The sequence below is a fragment of the Pteropus vampyrus genome, unplaced genomic scaffold (genome assembly GCF_000151845.1).
Source record: "Pteropus vampyrus isolate Shadow unplaced genomic scaffold, Pvam_2.0 Scaffold9, whole genome shotgun sequence".
In the NCBI taxonomy this organism is placed as follows: Eukaryota; Metazoa; Chordata; class Mammalia; order Chiroptera; family Pteropodidae; genus Pteropus; species Pteropus vampyrus.
Genome location: NW_011888790.1, coordinates 2,557,791 through 2,576,444, shown reverse-complemented (window position 1 = coordinate 2,576,444; position 18,654 = coordinate 2,557,791). Strand labels below are relative to the sequence as shown.

The following is an 18,654-nucleotide window of genomic DNA, read 5'->3' as shown; positions in this document are numbered from 1 at the left end:
AAAAAAACTACTAAGCCACATACACAGGTAGGAAGGAGTAGTTATCATCAATTCACAAGAATTGGGTCAAACACTTAAGTAATATTTCAGCTGCTTTCATGTTAAAATCCCACTGGCCTTTTACCTCATGCACTTTCGTTCATCACTGTTGGTTGCCTGCTTCTTAGGACTCCTTTGAAGTTTCCTTACAGACTCTACTGAGATATCTCACACTGTGGGACATGCTTTGGGTGCTCTGGGACCTCCTACTTCTCAGAAATGATTTCCTTAACTTGAACACTTCTGTTGAGTTCCTTGAAAGACAGTTTTGTGCTGAATGGCATGTTCACCTTGCAGAATCTGCTTCACTAAAGTCTTACTATCCAAACAGAATTATAGAGAAAGCTCAGCAGCCATTCCAGCAGAATTCTCACCCTTGGGAGGGCACGTGGAGGGTCTAAGTTAGGTTTAAGTTTGGTCAGTCAAGCTGAAGATATCGTTTGACAGGAATATTAAATATCTCACCTGTAAAAAAATTTAATTTTCATAATATGGGTAGTTCAAAGGCCCCACATGTAGATGTCCTTTGAGTACCTTGTCCAAGATTCAATAGTTATAGATTATAAAACTCAATCCATAGCAGTGTGGATAATCTGAAATTGCAGAGAGAGTAATAGTAAGATCGTTTACAACACGTAAAAGTTAAGTAAGTAAAACAACACATAAAATCTAACTGATTTTATGTTAAGTTAAGTAAGTAAAACAACACATAAAATCTAGTGTATCTAATTGATACACTAAGATGGTATCTAGCTCTCCTGTCCTGCCCTCTTTTCTCTAAGTTGCTGAGGCAGATAAATAATAACTTAATTTTTTGACTTAAGTCTTTTCTCTAACTTTCTCTGGCTAAATAAAGAAAATAATTTTTCATCTCAACTAGGAAATTAATTGAGCAGCATCAGCATGTGTGGGGTTTAACTCAAGAAGTAGTGGAGAGAAAAACTAATAATTAGTGTGGTTAATTTCTGCCAAGCACTGTGCAAGGTACTTTATTGCATTTTATCTCTAATTATCATAGCAACTCTGTGGCATATCCATGATTATCCATATTTTTTACAGATACAGTAACTGTCTTGAAGAAGTTATGTAAATTGACCAATATCACACACATCATATTGTGTTAAATGTGGAATTAAACCCAGATTGACCTCACAAATCTGATCATATACTCTCAATCTTATGTGGGTAATTTTATTTGTTTATTTGTTTTATGACTAATAAGTGAATATTTATTGAGGACCCACAGGATTCAAGACACTGGACTGCGTGCTTATTATTTTTATCCCGTGGTCAAATTGGCCCAAGCTAGAGAGTAGGGGGCTCTTAGTGCATTTGCTCTAGTCAAACTTCCTTTGCTTCTTTATTGACAAAACATTGGTGGTTTAATTATAGCCAATATATGAAACAATAAATGTTTTAAGTGTAGATGAAAGTTTTGAAAATAAAAAAGTAATGGAATATATCTTTGTATATTCCAAACAAGATTCTGAAATTAAAATAGAAGACTTAGACAGTTAATAGTCTTTCAAAACTAAAAGTCTTACTGGGAATATTTAAAAATAAAACTGAAATCTTATCATTTAAAATATAATTGTTTTAGGCCTAAGTGCATTATTGAGCAAGAAAAAAAAAAATCCCAGAACATCAAATATTTAACATTAAGCACCTAAGAGAATTCTCAGTAAGAGAACTCTTTTTTTATAGTAAGAGGGAAGAAAGTGAGACACTGAATTAATTATCTACTGGTGTTTAATCATTCAAGCATTTTTATTGATTCAAATTATGGTAAAGCTAAGGGAGTTAGGCATAATTTCCAGAAATCCTTATACCTCTTTTTTCTGTACTCTCTTAGTATCTCACTTATACTCAGAGACATCATCACAGTTTCCCAGACACAGCATCTGCCACCCAGATTTCTGCAATAAACTGGAAGTGTTAGAATCTAGCTTGTTTTCAAAGAGAGGAGAGGAATAGATAGCCCAGGAAAAGGACCACAAACGTACTCCTAAAGTCGGGTCTGCATTCACTTCTTAACATTATACAGATCTCATGAACAATATTATAGCACCATCATCAAAATCAGGGTTCCATAAATAAAGGATTTTGAATGGAATTCTTTTAATTCTGTTAATTCTTGTTTTTTGGCAAAGGCACTCAACCTGCCTTCCTTAATTCTACAAACATGTGCAAAATGGACTTGGACTTCATAGATCTTCAATTTCCCCACAGAACTAGTTGGCTCTTCTTTCTGCTGTGTGTACTGGTTTAGGGAAGTTTTCTACTTTGGTCTTTAGAAGTGGTTTCCATTTCTGCTTGTGGTAGTATATTTTAGTGGCATAAAGTGCTATTTTTCACTTTCAAATGCCCTATATAAAACCTGCTCAAGAAATAGATGCCTTATAGAAGACCTATCTAACCAAACATGTGAAAATAGTATGTTCAAACATGCTTCTGGAGGCAGGTAAGTCTCGAGATGGCATTCTCCAAAGCTGATAACACACCACAATAATCGAATATCAGTGTCACTTACTTGCACCACTGTCCACCACTGGGGTCCTTCAGGACCTTCCCTACCAAGCTCTATTTGAACACTTCTAATAGCAGAGAACTTCTGGCCAACCAAGTCTATATCCTAAACCAAGAGCCCTGCCCCTACCCCACCCCACCAACCTTACTGCACATTGGAATCACCTGGAGAGCATTTAAAATGCCCAGGCCCACCCCAGAGGGTTGTCGTGACAAAGAGCACAAGAAGTTATACATGAAAGCACTTTGTAAACTATAGCTCAACAATAAAAATGTAAGGCATATCATCATTTACCCTATTAAATAATAATTTCTAAAAATAAAAATTTCTACATCATTCTAACCTGTCTAAACTTTTTTTAGATCCCGATTCTGACATCCAACTTATTTTCTCTCCCTTCCATTAGAAATTTTATTTGTTTATTTGTTTTATGACTAATAAGTGAATATTTATTGAGGACCCACAGGATTCAAGACACTGGACTGCGTGCTTATTATTTTTATCCCGTGGTCAAATTGGCCCAAGCTAGAGAGTAGGGGGCTCTTAGTGCATTTGCTCTAGTCAAACTTCCTTTGCTTCTTTATTGACAAAACATTGGTGGTTTAATACATAGTAGTCGCATTGTTTTTTCTTTCTTTCTTTCTTTTTTTTTATCTAGCCATATCTATAGATCTCTACATTTGATTGGTTTTAAAAATATGTATATACATATATTGTGTTTACCTCCTATAAAACCCCAGGGTCACTCAAATAGAGCTATAGAGATGCTTTAAATAATTCTAAGTATATTTTTAGCAACTTACAACTAAGTTGACTTTTAGGATGTCTATATGGTTGTTATTCATTTCTCTTATTTCAGATCTGGTTCTTAGAGAACTAGGATACTTTTTTAAACTGTAAACTTAAAGCCAAATCTAGCACAAGATGCCAGAGAAAGTCTGCATTTGCTATTGAACTGTTAACTCCCCCTGACTGACTGTTCCCCTCAGTCTTGGGAGGTTAAGATTTCTGAGTAGTAAGAATTCTTTCTGAGGATGGCAGACACTTACTCCTACTTAAGTAGTTTCTCTACCTCAGCATAACCTGATTGAGATTCATTCCATTTTCTGTGTGGATCACTTATCCAGCTCAGAAAACCTGACAGTGACTATTTTTAGACTGAGAAAGAATCAGACTTTCTGGAGATGATTCTGGGAATATGCTGATTATGCAGTAGCCTTCTGTATATGCCATATCTTTTGAACAGTCAGAGCAAAGCGTTTTTCACTTTGTGGCCAATATTTCTACTTTCCCATTGCTATTGGTCACTTAAATGCCAGATTCATTTGGCATTTACACTTTTTAAAGCAAATAGGACATAAATTTTGTGAGTTTTCTGAAAACTTGCTCCTGGTAGACAGAATTATGCCCTTTTTAAAAAGTCTTTACATTAGTACTGACAGTGGAAATAAGAGCTTCTAGAGCTTGTATGGTAAGGGACATGTGGTATTGTCTACAGAATGTGCGCCAAGTCACTAGGTCTGAGCTCAGAAACTTTTTTTTTAATAAATTTATTTATTTAAATTAGTTTCAAGTTTACAGTACATTGGTTAGACATCTATATTGTTCATAAAACGATTCCCCCAATTGCTCCCTCCCTCCTCTGGCCCTCTACTTAACCATCATATTAATGCTAACTGCATTCCCTGTGTCGTTGAGCTCAGAAACTTTTTAAAGAAATTTTGTGACCTTAATTTTTTTCATCATCTCTTTTAAAAGTTTTAAAACTTTTTCCCATTTATCTACATGGAACAAGATTAAAGCCCTAGAAATTTAAGTTGCAAAAGTTTATTAGTATTCTAAAAACATGTAAATATCTATAAATACTATGTCAGTCTTGTCACATTTAATACTGAAATCTGCCATGTAAATCCTAATATGATTATTTCATATATTATTTCTTTAGCCAGAGGCCTAAAGTCCTTCACTTATTTAGCTATTGGGTCTACTTTTCTCTGAACAAGATACACAATTAAACATCACTTTGCAAAGAGTCAAGAAAAGCCAAGGCAGTCTTGAAGAACAATAAAACCAGAGAATTTCCACTACCAGATGTCAAGATCCATTAAAAAGCTAAAGTAACTAAGACAGTGTGGTACTGTCATGAGAACAGACTGATCGACCAATGGAGGAGAATAGAGTGTCCAGAAATAGAACTATACACATGGAGTCATCTAATTTATAATGTGGTGATATTAAAATGCAATAAGGAAAGAATGATCTTCTCAAAAAATGATGGTTAGTTAAATCCATGTGGAGAAAATATATTGTTACCCTACCCACACCAGACATAGAAATCATTTCAGATTTAGATCAGAAATGATCTAAAAGTGAAAGATAAATAATAAAGCCTGTATAAAAAGCATAGGAGAACATCATCACGACTTTATAGTAAGCAAAGATTTCTTAAACAGAACACATAAACTACTAATCAAAAATATAATAATTAAGAACTTTTCTTCATCAAAAGACACCATTAAGAGTCTGAAATGGTAAGCTGCAGAGGGGCTTGAAAATATATTTGCAAACCATATATATATATTTTTTAATTTTCACAAATTGATAAGCCAGACAACCTGATAGAAAGTTGGGGGGAAAAATTTGAACATATACTTTATAAAAGAAGATATCCAAATAATTGAAAAGCCATGAAAGATTGCTCAATACCTGAGTCATCGGAGTAATGAAAATAGAATCCACAATGTAATAGGGTTGGGGGTTAGGGTGCAAAAGGGGAAGGGATTAAGTAGTACAAATTGGTAGTTACAAAATAGTTATGGGAAGGTAAAGTAAAGAATAGTGATAGTAGTCATTAATATGGTAATAACTATGTGTAGTGCCAGGTGGGTACTAGGTTAGTCAGGGGGATTACTTTGAAAATCATATAAATGTCTAACCACTGTGCTACAGTATACCTGAAACTAATATAAAATAATATCGAATGTCGACTATAATTGAAAAATCAAAAAAGAGGGAGGAACGTGAAGGGGAATAAGAGATTCAGATTTCCAGATGTAAAACAAATAAATCACGGAGATGTGGTATACAGCGTAGGAAATATACTTAATAATGTTATAATAGCATTGTACAGTGTCAAATGGTTGCCGGACATATGGTGATCACATCTTTAGGTATATAAATGTTGCGTAACTATGGTGTACACCTGAAACTAATACAATAGTGTGTGTTAGCTATATTTTAATTTAAACATATTTAAAAAATAAAATAAATGAAATTTAAAAAAGAAACCACAATATGATACCAGTCCATACCCACTTGAATGCTACAACAGAAAAGACTAACCACAGCAAGAGGTGACAAAATGTAGAGCAACTGGAACTCTCATTTCTGCTGGTGAGAAGGTAAATTCATACAACTCCTTTGTAAAACTATTTGACAGTATCTACTTAAACTGCACATATTTATATCCTATAGCCTAACAGTTCCACTCTTGATCATGATTCCCACATCAAAGACAACCTAGAATGTTCGTAGCAGTAATATTTGTATTAGCCCAAAACTGGAAAACACTTAAGTAGTAGAATTGATAAATTATGGCACGTTCACCCTATGGAATATTATATAGCAATAAGAATGAATGATCTAAAACTACCCTCAACGATATGCATGAATCTCACAAATATTGATCAAAAGAAGCCAGATACAGAAAAGTACAAACTGAATCTATTTTTTAAAAATCACAAGAGCAAGTAATACTAACTTATGTTGTTAGAAGTCAAGGTAGTGATTGCCTGTGGGACAGGGGAGTGATTTAAAGGAATTTTGGGGGGAATTCTTTGATGCTGGTAATGTTCTATTTCTAGCTCTGGGTGTGGTTACACAGATGTGTTCAGCTTATGAAAATTGATCATCTGAAAATAGGATTTATGCATTTCTCTGTATATTTATTTTACTTCAATAAAAGGTTTAAAACCACTATAACTCAATAAGCAGGCTACCAAAAAAAAAAACGGTCATGTAAAATGGGGCAGGGGTGGAGAGTGAGATATTCCAAAGTGAATAAAATGACTAGTGAGCCTGCTGCAGAGAATGAAAGTCAATCACCAATTATGCTAGCCAAACTCAGGTTAACATGAGACATATTTAATTTGCTTTGGACTCTTACAATACAGTAACTGTTCAGATTGTCTTCTTTAACTATCCAGGAAAAATTTAGGATTTAAGATAAGGCTCAATTGAAAATGGAAGTTAAACTTTTTGCTGCATCGGAATATTTTCCAACTAGTGTATTTCAATATACAAAAATAAATTTTTTAAAGTTAAAAAATATTTTATCAGATCATCTGAAAAGGGTCAAACTTATTAGTGACATTATAGAATATCACTAATAAAATACTCTTAACTAATGGGTAAGGTGGAAAAACTCCCCAAGGTACTTTTTTCTGAAGAAATGTAAGGCAGACAAAACTCATATGACCATGCACAATCTTTCTGTCACCCCCTGGGAGGTTCTAATCAAGCCTTGGGCTCTGATTGAAATGCAGGGCTCCAAGTGGGAAAACTGATTAACAAAATAAAAAATCCAGAATGTTTCCCATGCAAACAGTCATCAGCGTATCTTAGGTAATTATGTAGCCCATAAATCAACACAGCATGCAGGGCCTTGGTCGTGGTGCAAATATCTTAATAACTGAGACGTCTTTAACCATGAATAATTTATATCTGCATGATCCATTTTTCTCAACCATGCTTCACTTCAGCAGGATGAACTAATCTTCTGACAGGGGATGGGCTCTTGATTATTTTTCCCTGATTTTTCTTCTGTTTATTTTTCTCATTTTGACACACGGCATTTTTTTATCTTGCACTTTCTTAAATGAGAGTGCCCCAATTCATCCACCCCGTCTGCTTGCCTTTTCTTTTCCTAGGCATCTTATTACACATTTTGGAATACAGCCAGGGCTTTCGGAGTCCTGCTTTTCATAAGGCCCTCTGTGAATGGAATTGGGCGGCAGGCTAGGGAAATAGGCTTAATACCACAAGGCAGTATGAGCTTCTTGAAGTAGTTGTGGGGATACATTTATTATGGAGAGCAATTGCCGGAAAGGGCTAATGATCAATTAAACGTTAGCAGTTGTAGATCCCCTTCTGTGATGCAGAAAGTAACTGCCACATGGGTAACGCTGGAAAGCAGTACTCGCTAAAATAGTTTTGTCGTTTTCCTGGAGCCCATTAAAAGAAAGGCAGCTGAGAGACATTCAGAGCAAATTCTATCTCATCTAATACACTCATCCCAACCATTGCAGCTCACCATGCTCAGCCTCCTCAGATCCCCATAGGTCTCACTGTCACTGCCGTTCTCTTGACATGTACCAGAGATATTTGGTAATAATATTTGCCTTTCTATAGGCAGTCCTATTGCACAGTGAGCTTCAGCCACCTTCTGTGGATCTTTTGCCATGCTTGAGTAATCTTCCTAGAAACATGGACATAACATACCTAGTACATAATGCAATATTTTTATAAACACTTTGATTCTATTATATTAAAGATGTCATTGAGGGGGGATTGCAAACATTATGTGTCTTGCAGTTTTAAAAAAAAAAGTAACTCCGTAAGGTTCAACAAAATAAGTTTTCCTGGTGAAATCCAGGAGTCCTACCCTGCTCCCCTGCCTTCTCGGCAAGGGATCCCAAGGGGTTACTAGAAAGAAGAAATAATACATTTTCTTCTTTGAGTCCCCAGTGTCTTCTCATGTTCCTGGTAGATAATTAAGACTCAATAAAAGCATTTTAAAATCAATGTCATTGCAAGAATGATGACTTAGCCTAGTGACTTGGAAAGGCCAGTTCTATGAGAACTGAGATGGGTGATCTTCCATCCTGGCAAGAATCGAGTTAGGCTTCTTCTGCCTCCTGATTGTGCATTAATCCTGCCACTGATTCATCTGCTGTCCAGAACTTTTGCGTCTGGTCTCAGTCAGGAATATAAAATGCCAGCATAGCAGGGTCTCATCACAGAACACCTTCCTAAATTGCCTATACCCAGCTTCTGTTGGAAACCTAAGTGAGAGGAAAGATTGATATCTAGGAAAGATGCCCAGAGAGACATCCAGCCTGTCCACCCTAGGATCTGTCTTTATATCAAGTTCATCATCACATTAGCTTGTCCCATTATAGAGACACCATCATTAATTTGCTTTTTAACCTTATGCCTCAACTTTGATAAAGGAACAGCCATTGGAAACCACCTCTGCATCCTATTATAGAAATGTGTTGAGGACATTACCCATTATATTCGTTAGTATCATCTATACATAAAACCCATGGAAGAGATATCTTTTAGAACTCTCTGCTAGAAGAATCTTTAATTCCACCATAAGGACTCCTTTCTCCTTTCCAACAGTGGTAACTGCATATTTAACCATTTTTTTTTTAATTGTCCTGATTTCCAGAAGTTCAGAGTCATATTTTTTATGCAAAATTCACATAACATATAGTTAACCACTTTCGACTGTGCAAGTCAGCATCATATATAGTACATTTACAATGTTGTTTAACCATCACCTCTGTCTAGTTCCAAACCTTAAGCAGTCACCCCCTATTCTTATCTGCCCCAATCCCTGGCAACTACTAATCTGCTTTCTGTCTCTGTAGGTTTGCCTATAGTGCAGTCTTTTTGCAATTCTCTATTAACCCTTGTAGGCAAGGCCTTTGTAGATTCTTTTTCTTCCTTGTTATTTCTTTATGTTATATATTTTGTTTAAAATAAGCAGCCTCCAGATGTTTGTGGAAAGAAGTTGAGTGGAGAGCTATACAAATGAAGACCCTCCTTTTTACTTCCAGAGCTACTCACCACCTTTCTCCATGCTACTCTGTGCCATGACCTGTATGGCCTACATTATGGGCTCTCGTGCCATCTGGCTCCAGTTGATTTTAGCTAATAATGAATCATGGCAGTTGGTCAGAGGGTGGGAGAATAGTGAGGTAGGGTGTTATTCCCTGGATTCCTCCCTGTGGATTCAGTGGGGCTGGCTGCATATTTTGACCGAAGGTCCCAGCTCCTATCAGGTAGCCCTCACCACATAGTCCTTTCTGAAACTTAGTTCCACTAACAGCTCAATCCTTTGCCTCTTCGGGCCTAATAGAGTATGCGGCCCTATTGCTTCTGGCTCCAAAGTATTACATTAGCTCTTGTAGTTTCCCACACTTTTAACCTGCCTACACCTTTCTAATTAGCTCCTTTATTAAACTCTCTTCAAATTATCCTAACTTGAGTGTACCGTCTATTTCCTGCTAGGACTCTGACTTAAATAAGAATATTCTACTTCGTGGTTCTGTTCAGCTGTCAGTCAGTATGATTTAGTCAGAGTTTTCTGCAGGTCAGCCAGTCTAGTAGATTCTCGTAGGGCCAAACAATGTCTTCTCCTAGGCACCCAGAGCATTCACATCTCTTCATGGTTTTAAGGTGCAGGAACTTTGTTTATTTCTTGGGAGATTAAACAGCCTGTGGAGATACGGTTTCAGGAATCCACGCTTTCTCTGTGTTGTGGCTCTATGTACTTGTCTGCATGGTTGAAGATGGCTCACCAGTTATGGGCCCACATTGCAACAGCAAGAAGTGAGAAATGAGGTAGAGGAGATATAACCATTCTTTTTAAGAGCACATCCAAAGGGGTCACTTCTCACTTCCCATTGGCTAGAACTTAGTCACAGGCGTGCACCTCACTGCAAATGAGGCTGGGAAATGTCCTTATCTGGGCAGCCATTTGCTCAGCTACAACTTAGGAAGCTTATTACTGAAGAAAGAAGGGAAGATGGGATACCAAGGAACAACTATCAGTTTGTCATTTGTAAGAGATTAAGTTAATAGTTAACAGAGAAACTTTATTACTTTTATTTTGTACACCAAATAAATTTATCTTTAGACACGATGAAATCATGTGGAAGGATATATGTGATTGTCACCTCACAAACTTAACTATTACAATGTAACAAATCTATGGAAAGTTACTCGGGAAATTAGTCCTGTGAAAATTAGTCCTTCTTAAGTTCCATAAAGATAATGTGAGAAAATGCCCTGCTAGGCCAGATTTTACATGAGGTTTGACCCGAGCATGAGATGAGCTTGCTAAGGCGCATGTATACGGAGGACAGCAGACTTCTGGGATGGAGCTAGAGACATCAGGTAACTTGTGCTTGGGTTAGCAGCAGAACTTTGTTAGGGTTGAGAGGTGGGCAGAATCTACCCTCGGGATGGAAGGACAACTAAAACAAGCAGCAGGGACTGACCAGCATTTTTTCCAGGGGATCTCAGTTGAAGCAAATGAGGAGCTAACTGTTGTTAGCATGTATCCACAGGGACCACTCACTCTACAAACCCCTAGGTGAAGGAGAGTAAGGCAGGACCCAGGGCAGCACCAAGACCAAGTGAGGCACTAGAGAGAAACAAAGCAGGAATGGGGGGAGAAGGAAGAAAAGCTAGGATGTTGTCAATGGCCTTGGACGAGGGACATTAACACAGCAAGGTGAGCAAGACCAGAGAGGAGCAGCCACTGTGGAGTTAGGTTGCGAACTAACTCTAGGGAGTTACTAATAATATAATAGAAAAAGTATAGTCATAAAGCTGCAGAACCAAAAAGTCCTCTTAGTAGAGTAAGCTATTATTGAGTCTCTACCCTGGAATTGACAGAAAGAGATACAGGCCTTAGAGGTTTCTTTACCATTTTTAGGACAATTATTTCAGTATCGACAATCATTTAAGAGACAGCACATACAAGAATCCTTACCCCTGAAATATGAATGTTGCTGGCATAAATGTTCTCTCTTTACCTTATTTAAGAAATATGTTGTTTAATTCCTAACTGAAATGGCTCTCTCCCATGGAACATTCAGCTTCCTGAGTCAGGGCATACTGCCTGAGCTTCAGCAATAGCAACACAGATTTCCTAGTTCACTATATCTGAGTGGTGCCTTTGTGATAAAGATGTACTTGCAGAAAGACAAAGTTGTATTAATGAAGTTGGAAACCCCAGAGCAGTAGAAAATTAGAAAAATATTTCAGAACAATATACAGTGTTAAAAAACAAGATAAGTCAGAGGCTTAAAATCTTAATATTTCAATAATAATATAATATTTTATGTAGCACTTTACGAATTACAAAATGTTTAACTACACATTTTCTCAATTTTATAGGTAAGCAAGCAGACTTAGAAAATTTTGGTAATTTGTCTAAGGTACTATGACCAAAATACTGTAAAAAGAAGAATTAAATGCAGATGTTTTAACTCAATGTCCAGGGTTCTTTCCCATATGACTGCTGCCTCTTCTGAGCTTTAAGAGATTTCATGAGTTTTCTCATTTGTTTGTGCTTTCATTCAACAACTATCCATTGCGTATCTCCTGTGTGCCAGTCATTATCCCAGGTACTGATGATGCTGTGGTCAACAAGTGGTCTGCCTTCATAGCAAGCCTACAGTCTAACAAAAGACAGAGGCGTGTAATGCAAACTGGCCATTATGAAACAGTGAGGTGTGTATTACAACAGCAGGAACATAGCAGGCTGTGGCCACATAGGAGAAAGGCATCTCACCAAACCATGAATCAGGAGGGGCTTCCCAGAGGGATTGATGTTTACACTGAATCCCCAAGGATGGGTAGAGAATTGAAGGAATAAAGAGTGTTCCAAAGCAAAAATAAAGCAAAAATATGTGAAGGCACTCCTAAGGGAGAGGTGACCCTAGATCAGCTTCAAAATAAGGAAAGAACCAATGGATTTACAAATTCAACTAGGTGTGCACGTTTTTACTATTTGGCTAGCTGGAGACATTATCCATTCGTCCATCCATCCATCCTTCCATCCATTCTCCTTCCCACTCTCCCTCCCTCTTTCCCTTTCTCCCTTCCTTCCTTCCTTTCTTCCAACCATCTATCATCCATACGTAGTCGGTACTAAGATTTTTATTGAATTAATTAATTTAAAAAATATTTATTGAGAGACATGGTAGGTGCCAGGCACACTATATCAAGTGATATAGAGAGCATAAAATACATAGACATTATCCCAACTGACATAAAGCTGAATACGATCTGGACAGAACAGGTGTCCTAAGAGATGCCCTAAGAAATTACCACTGGCCGTAGGGATGATATATGAAGGAAAATCTAAATTTTGGTGATAAAATCAATAACCACTATTTACTGAACAGTCTTCATTTTTTTCTGTATGTCTGTTTCCTAATTTTTTTTATTTTGTTTTGTTTTCTGAAATTTGTTCTTCCATAGATTCCGTGGCAACAGCATCCGGGCCACTACTAGTTGAAGTTGCCAAAACTCCTGGTGCCAGCCTTGGGGTTGCCCTAACTACCTCGATGTGCTGTAACAAACAGGTCATTGTCATAGACAAAATCAAATCTGCAAGTATTGCAGACAGGTGAGTGTCATAGGAAGTGCCGACTTTTCAAAACTGCATGTGTGTTAAAAAACACACACACGTGTAATACACATACACATGCACATGATAAAAAACAGCTCTCCTGCCAATTTATACAAGTTTGAATTAGAAAACAAGTTCGTGTTCTAGGGCTTAAAAATTCGCTTATCTTATCAGACATCCTGTCATGTAACATCGTCTCATCCAGATGTTTGGCATAGTCCTTATGAATGGGGGAAAAAAAGTCAAACAACTGAGCAAGTTTTCTTACTGTGTCCTAGGGTAATATACTGTTCTTAATGTAGGGTGGCTAAGCAGATCTTTATTATGTTTCATGCAGAGAAGTTATGAGTTTTCCTGAATTATGAACAATTAAATCCTGCCACCATAAAATCTTACTCCTTTTTTCTTAAATAAATAAAACAATATTTTTTTAAAATCACACACTCTTTAAAGAAAGGTCCTAGTGTTATAGTGTGTTAATCTTAGGGTTTCACCATCTTTAAGAATACCTGAAAACTTCATTCATTTCCTATGACACTGAAAACCGAAGTCCTTTTTTCTGAATTCTTTTTCCCAATCAATATTTTAGACTTACAAGTTATTAAAAGGGGGACAAAAAAGATGACCTTACCACCTAATAAATTATTTTATAGCTCCTGGTAAACAACAACAACAATAACAACAACAACAACAAAAACACCTCCCATAGCTGAAGCACTCCAAGTGCATCCACATGGAATTATAGTTTTAGATGGAAGGGATGAGTTGAAATGATTTTCTTGAACAGTAGACTGTTCTCACTGTGGAAATTTTTAGATATATTCGAATGCCCAGTCTGCCCTGCATGTCTCTAGCCCCCTTCTGCATACGCCCTCGCCATGCCTGGTAAACCTCCAACTGTGACACAGTGACCAGCAGCAACCCCTGTAGTGGTCAGTCTTCAGCTCCACTGTGGTCTTACCCTACCTGCAAACCTTTATCGGTGACGGCCACTGATCCAGGGGTGTTCTCCAGTTCCATAGTGCAGGATGCTTTAATTTTCTCCCTCTGTTTTTTCCCATTCCGCAGGGGGTAACCAGTTTAAGGAGCTGTCCACTTGACTGGTACGTCGGGATGCTGACTGCTGTGTTTGCTTTTCTCAACTCATCCAGTAGCCAGTCTCTTGAGTTCAGCAAGATGTAGCAGCCAGCCCCTCCCCACCCCCAGCTTTCCCCTTCTCTCACGCAGGCCTTGTTTTATTATTCATTTGACTCCTACATAATTTCCATCATCATCGAGAGCTTTTGTACTAACGTTTAACTCCAGAATAACAAAATGAAACGCAATAATAAAGAACCGGAGATCTGGGAGCTTGTGTGAAAGGGTTCTGAGAAAGCATTAGTTGACTCTTCCCCCAAGTTATTCCCATTCACACATAAAATAGTTGTAAATGCCCCTATTCTAACTCTGTCAGTCACATCTTGACATTCTGAATATTTACCAACTCAATTTTAAAAACCTAAGAGGGAAAAACCACAGAAAAAAGTCAAGGGGAAACATTTTTACTCTTCTTCCCTCCTCTGCTGTTCACGTCCCCTCAACTTTCGTCACAAAGGATGAGAGGAAAACATTTCCTTGAATTTTTCTGTATTTTCTACAAGGTTTTACATTCCTATTCATAGGTACTTAACATTTGACAAGCGATGTTTCCTATAACACTCAAACTTTTCCTTTTTTTAAGTAAATGAAAACTGTAAAATTTTTAACTGTGAAGGACATAAAAGTCATATTCCAAAAGAAAGGCACCTGACCATACTGAGCTTTTCTCCCTTCCACAGATGTGGTGCACTGCACGTGGGAGATCACATCCTGTCCATCGATGGAACCAGCATGGAGTACTGTACGCTAGCAGAAGCAACCCAGTTCCTGGCAAACACCACGGACCAGGTCAAGCTTGAGATTCTTCCCCATCATCAGACCCGCCTGGCTCTTAAGGGACCTGACCATGGTGAGAGGATCTGTCTGGTTAAATCAGTCTTCTTGCAGTCATTGCTTCCTCCGGCCCAATTAGAAAGCATAAAGCCAATGAATTTAATTCTGCCTTTATCATTGCTTTTGAAAACTGCAGGTTATTTTTCTTTGCTCTCCTTTGTTTTTTAAATCCCTTTTCCCAAGCCACATGTCATTTACTTGACACCCCCAAATTGAGGAAACATTGTTTAAGAATGTTTTAGAGAATTTTAGGCTAATACTAATTGATACTTTAAAAAAAAAAAAAAAGCCTTTGTGTACATTGAGAGTGGAAAGAAGGAAAATAATTTCACTTCCTATTATTTATATTGAATTTCCACTCTACTTGAAAGAGAATGAAGGCCAGTAGTAGAACTTTCATTTTTAAAAAATAGTTGGAAATTGTGTATTAATAGAATAAATACTCCCTTCAAATATTTTGGGGAACAAATAGTTATATGAAGGGTTGACTTTCTCTATATTTTGTCTGTTTGCCATCATAATGTATTTCTTAGGATGGAGAACAACCTTTCTAACCACGTATCTTTCTTGAGAGAATCATAATATTTGACTGCATTTTTCAGTAACAAGTGTCAGCTGAGGGAATCTACACTGTCACTGTCTTGAAGCTCACAGATATGTTTGCTGAATATTTATATACCATTCACCTAGGCATCTGTAAACAAAACTTGGTGCAAAAACCAAAAATACTTTAAGACCAAAATCAAATGAAGAAAGACTCTTCAGTGGGGTCTTTGTTTCAGCTCCTCCTCCCTCCTTTTTCTTAAACCAAGTGCCCTCCTTTTTTAATTCCTTGAAATCAATTCCTTGAAGCCTCGCTGGCACTCACGAGGTGTCCTAGAGGTGAAGAATGCATTTCTGTATGTTTAGAGAAAGAAAACAATTTTCTCTGGAACTGAAATTTTGCTTATGAGGAGGTCATTTGTGTTATGTGTCTCCCATCTTCTAAAACACACTGCGCTTTTCCACAATTTGAAAAAAAAAAAACGAAAACAAAAACAAGAGAGGGCAGATCATTTTCAGACTGAATGAGTCAGCTGGATACAACCTTTTTTAATTAAATGGAGCTTAGACAGCCCCAGAGCTAATGAAAATCTCTAGTACAGCATTACCTTTATCAGATTTTAATTTCACACATTGGAGTAGAGAAATGATACAGCATAGGCAAATTATGAAAAGAAATTCTGCCTCATTTGAGTAGAAATGATATGGACCTCTAGGAGGGTGCAGTCTATGGGAATGCATACCATCCCTGTTAGAGGCTACATGGGCCTTTCTCACCAGCACACTGGCTAAGAGGAGAAATTTCTAGAACTGTAAGTTTCTTCTGAATTAATCTGAAATTGTCATTGGATGTGGAGCACAGTAGGTGTAAGAATGCACACTGTGTAGTGCTTTTTCACCATGGGATTTTGCTTAGTAAATTCTGGTGTTGGCGAATCAGAAATGTTTAACAGACCCTCTAAAAATGTCACCGTCTTTAGCAACCTCGTTTTTCTCCATTTAATTTGCCCTATATACAAATCATAAATAATTCAAATAGTTTCCAACTCATGAAATAATAAATATTTTTACCTGCCAAGACAATGATAAAATGCCTTTATATACTAAAATGTATGGAGACCAAGAACAGTTTTTTTCCCTCACTGTGGAAAATGTAATGTCATTTATGATTTTTCAGAGAACTGGTAATTTAAGTAATTCTAACTTCTAACCCTATCATCCACTTTTGCTGAAAACTGTTCACCCTTTTCTTTACCTAGCATGCAAACATCTCCCTACATATTACATTAAAATCAGATTTGCCCAAATTTTGCCTAGCAACAAAGCATTCACCACAGTGTTTTCACGAAATATAGAAATGGGCATACCAACTAGGAACAAGAGACTAACTGTGCCTTTTGCTGGAAGGTAGCAGTATTTAAAAAGCCAACAAGAATGAGTTTTCATTGAGCTTAGACATCGTTTCCACTGAGCATCTTTGGGAGACATAATCATAACTGAAGGAAACTGAGACTTTGGAAAAGAAAATGTGGGCAGAATTATGAGGTTTGATACATTCAGCACCAGGAAGACTTCCATTCATGAGCTCTAGGAGCAACCACCTTAGTTGCTGTTGCCTGCACCCTCAGACATCCCGGACAAAGCAAAAGGGTACAATCAGAGAGGAGAACAAACAAAAGCGCCCTCCATGCCAGAGGCTGCTTAAGACTTCAGCAGTGATGTTACCATGGAATGATGGGAAAAGTATTATTTTTTTCACTTGCTGCTTATTCATCTGTAACAAAGGACTTAGGAATAACCATATTAAGCGCAGTGTAGTGTGAGGGTTGGGGACAGAGCCTCTAGAGTCAGAATTCCAGAGCTTTATTTGTGGTTCCACCTTTTGGGACCTTATGCAAGTTATCCAACTTTTCTATCCCTCAGTTTCTTCATCTATAAAACAGGCAATATAATAATATCTACCTCATAGATATATTGGGAACATATAACTGAGATAATTCATGAGAGGCCTCGTGTCTGGTATATAGCAAATGCTCAGTAAAAATTGGCTATTATTATTGGGACCGTTAAATGGGAGAAATGTGTGTGAATGTTCTTTGGAAAATGAACAAATGTGACAAAAATGTAACATCTTAGTTTTAAACTCTTGAAATACTTCTCTAATATATGAATATCAAGTACACCACCATAAAACAGAATAGATTTGGAGTGTGTATTCAAAATAGGAAGTAGCTGTCTTCTCTGGCTTACATTATTTGTCAAATAACTTTTGTATTCATTATCCATGGCATGCAATTTTGTGCATTACTATATCTTTTTTGTCTCTTAATTATTTCATATGTATGAACACTTGGTTCCCAATAATACTGCAAAGTCAAGGTTAAGGGAATGGTGACTTACATTTAACCTGTTTGCAATAATTGGCACCATGCTAGGCACACAATAGGTGATTGATAATATCTACCTTATGTATTTATGAACTGGGCTTGACAGTTCCAAAAAATGCCCAGTAATTTTCTAAGCATTCTATAAAGAACTGGATAAAAAAGTAAGTGTAGAATTCTGAAGTCCACTCACTATACTTCATTCGAAACACAGACAATACTTTGCTAAGAGTGCAATAGAGTAGCCATGAGTGTAGATTAACCAGACCCAGCAATGATTGCATCTTGCCATAAAAAGTCTTCATGTACATCCCAAAGTAGAATGAGGATGATGAAAGAGAATCCGTTATGGACTTTCTTTGCAATACTCTTTATCAAGGAAAATGCTGCCGTTGTGTGGACATAGACACTCTGGCTGATATTCCGATTTATTCATACATTCATTCATTCATCAGTCAATATGTACTAGGCATTGTTCAAGTTGCTATAATATATCTAGTGAGAAAGCAAAGTAGATTCCTATTCTCATGGAATTCTAGTATAAAGTGATAAACATTGAAGATCCATGAAAAGAAGCCATTTCAGACAGTATTAAGTGCTATGAAGAATATAAAACAGTAATGGAATAGTGTGGCACAGGTCAGCCACTTAAGCCACAGAGATTAGTGACAACTTCTCTGAAGAGGTGGCACCTCAGCTGAGACCTGACTGATGAGAATGAGCCAGCCATACAAACAACTGGGAGAAGAATATTA

General features: G+C 37.1%; 1 protein-coding gene across 1 annotated transcript in view; it reads left to right on the top strand.

Moving 5' to 3' along the window:
* Positions 1 to 18,654, top strand: part of GRIP1 (glutamate receptor interacting protein 1) — a 626,604-nt gene that overhangs the window by 510,816 nt on the left and 97,134 nt on the right. The window contains exons 8-9 of the mRNA XM_023520629.1: positions 12,851 to 12,998; positions 14,819 to 14,988. Of these exons, the coding sequence (XP_023376397.1) occupies positions 12,851 to 12,998; positions 14,819 to 14,988 (318 nt within the window). The remainder of the gene's footprint in view (positions 1 to 12,850; positions 12,999 to 14,818; positions 14,989 to 18,654) is intronic.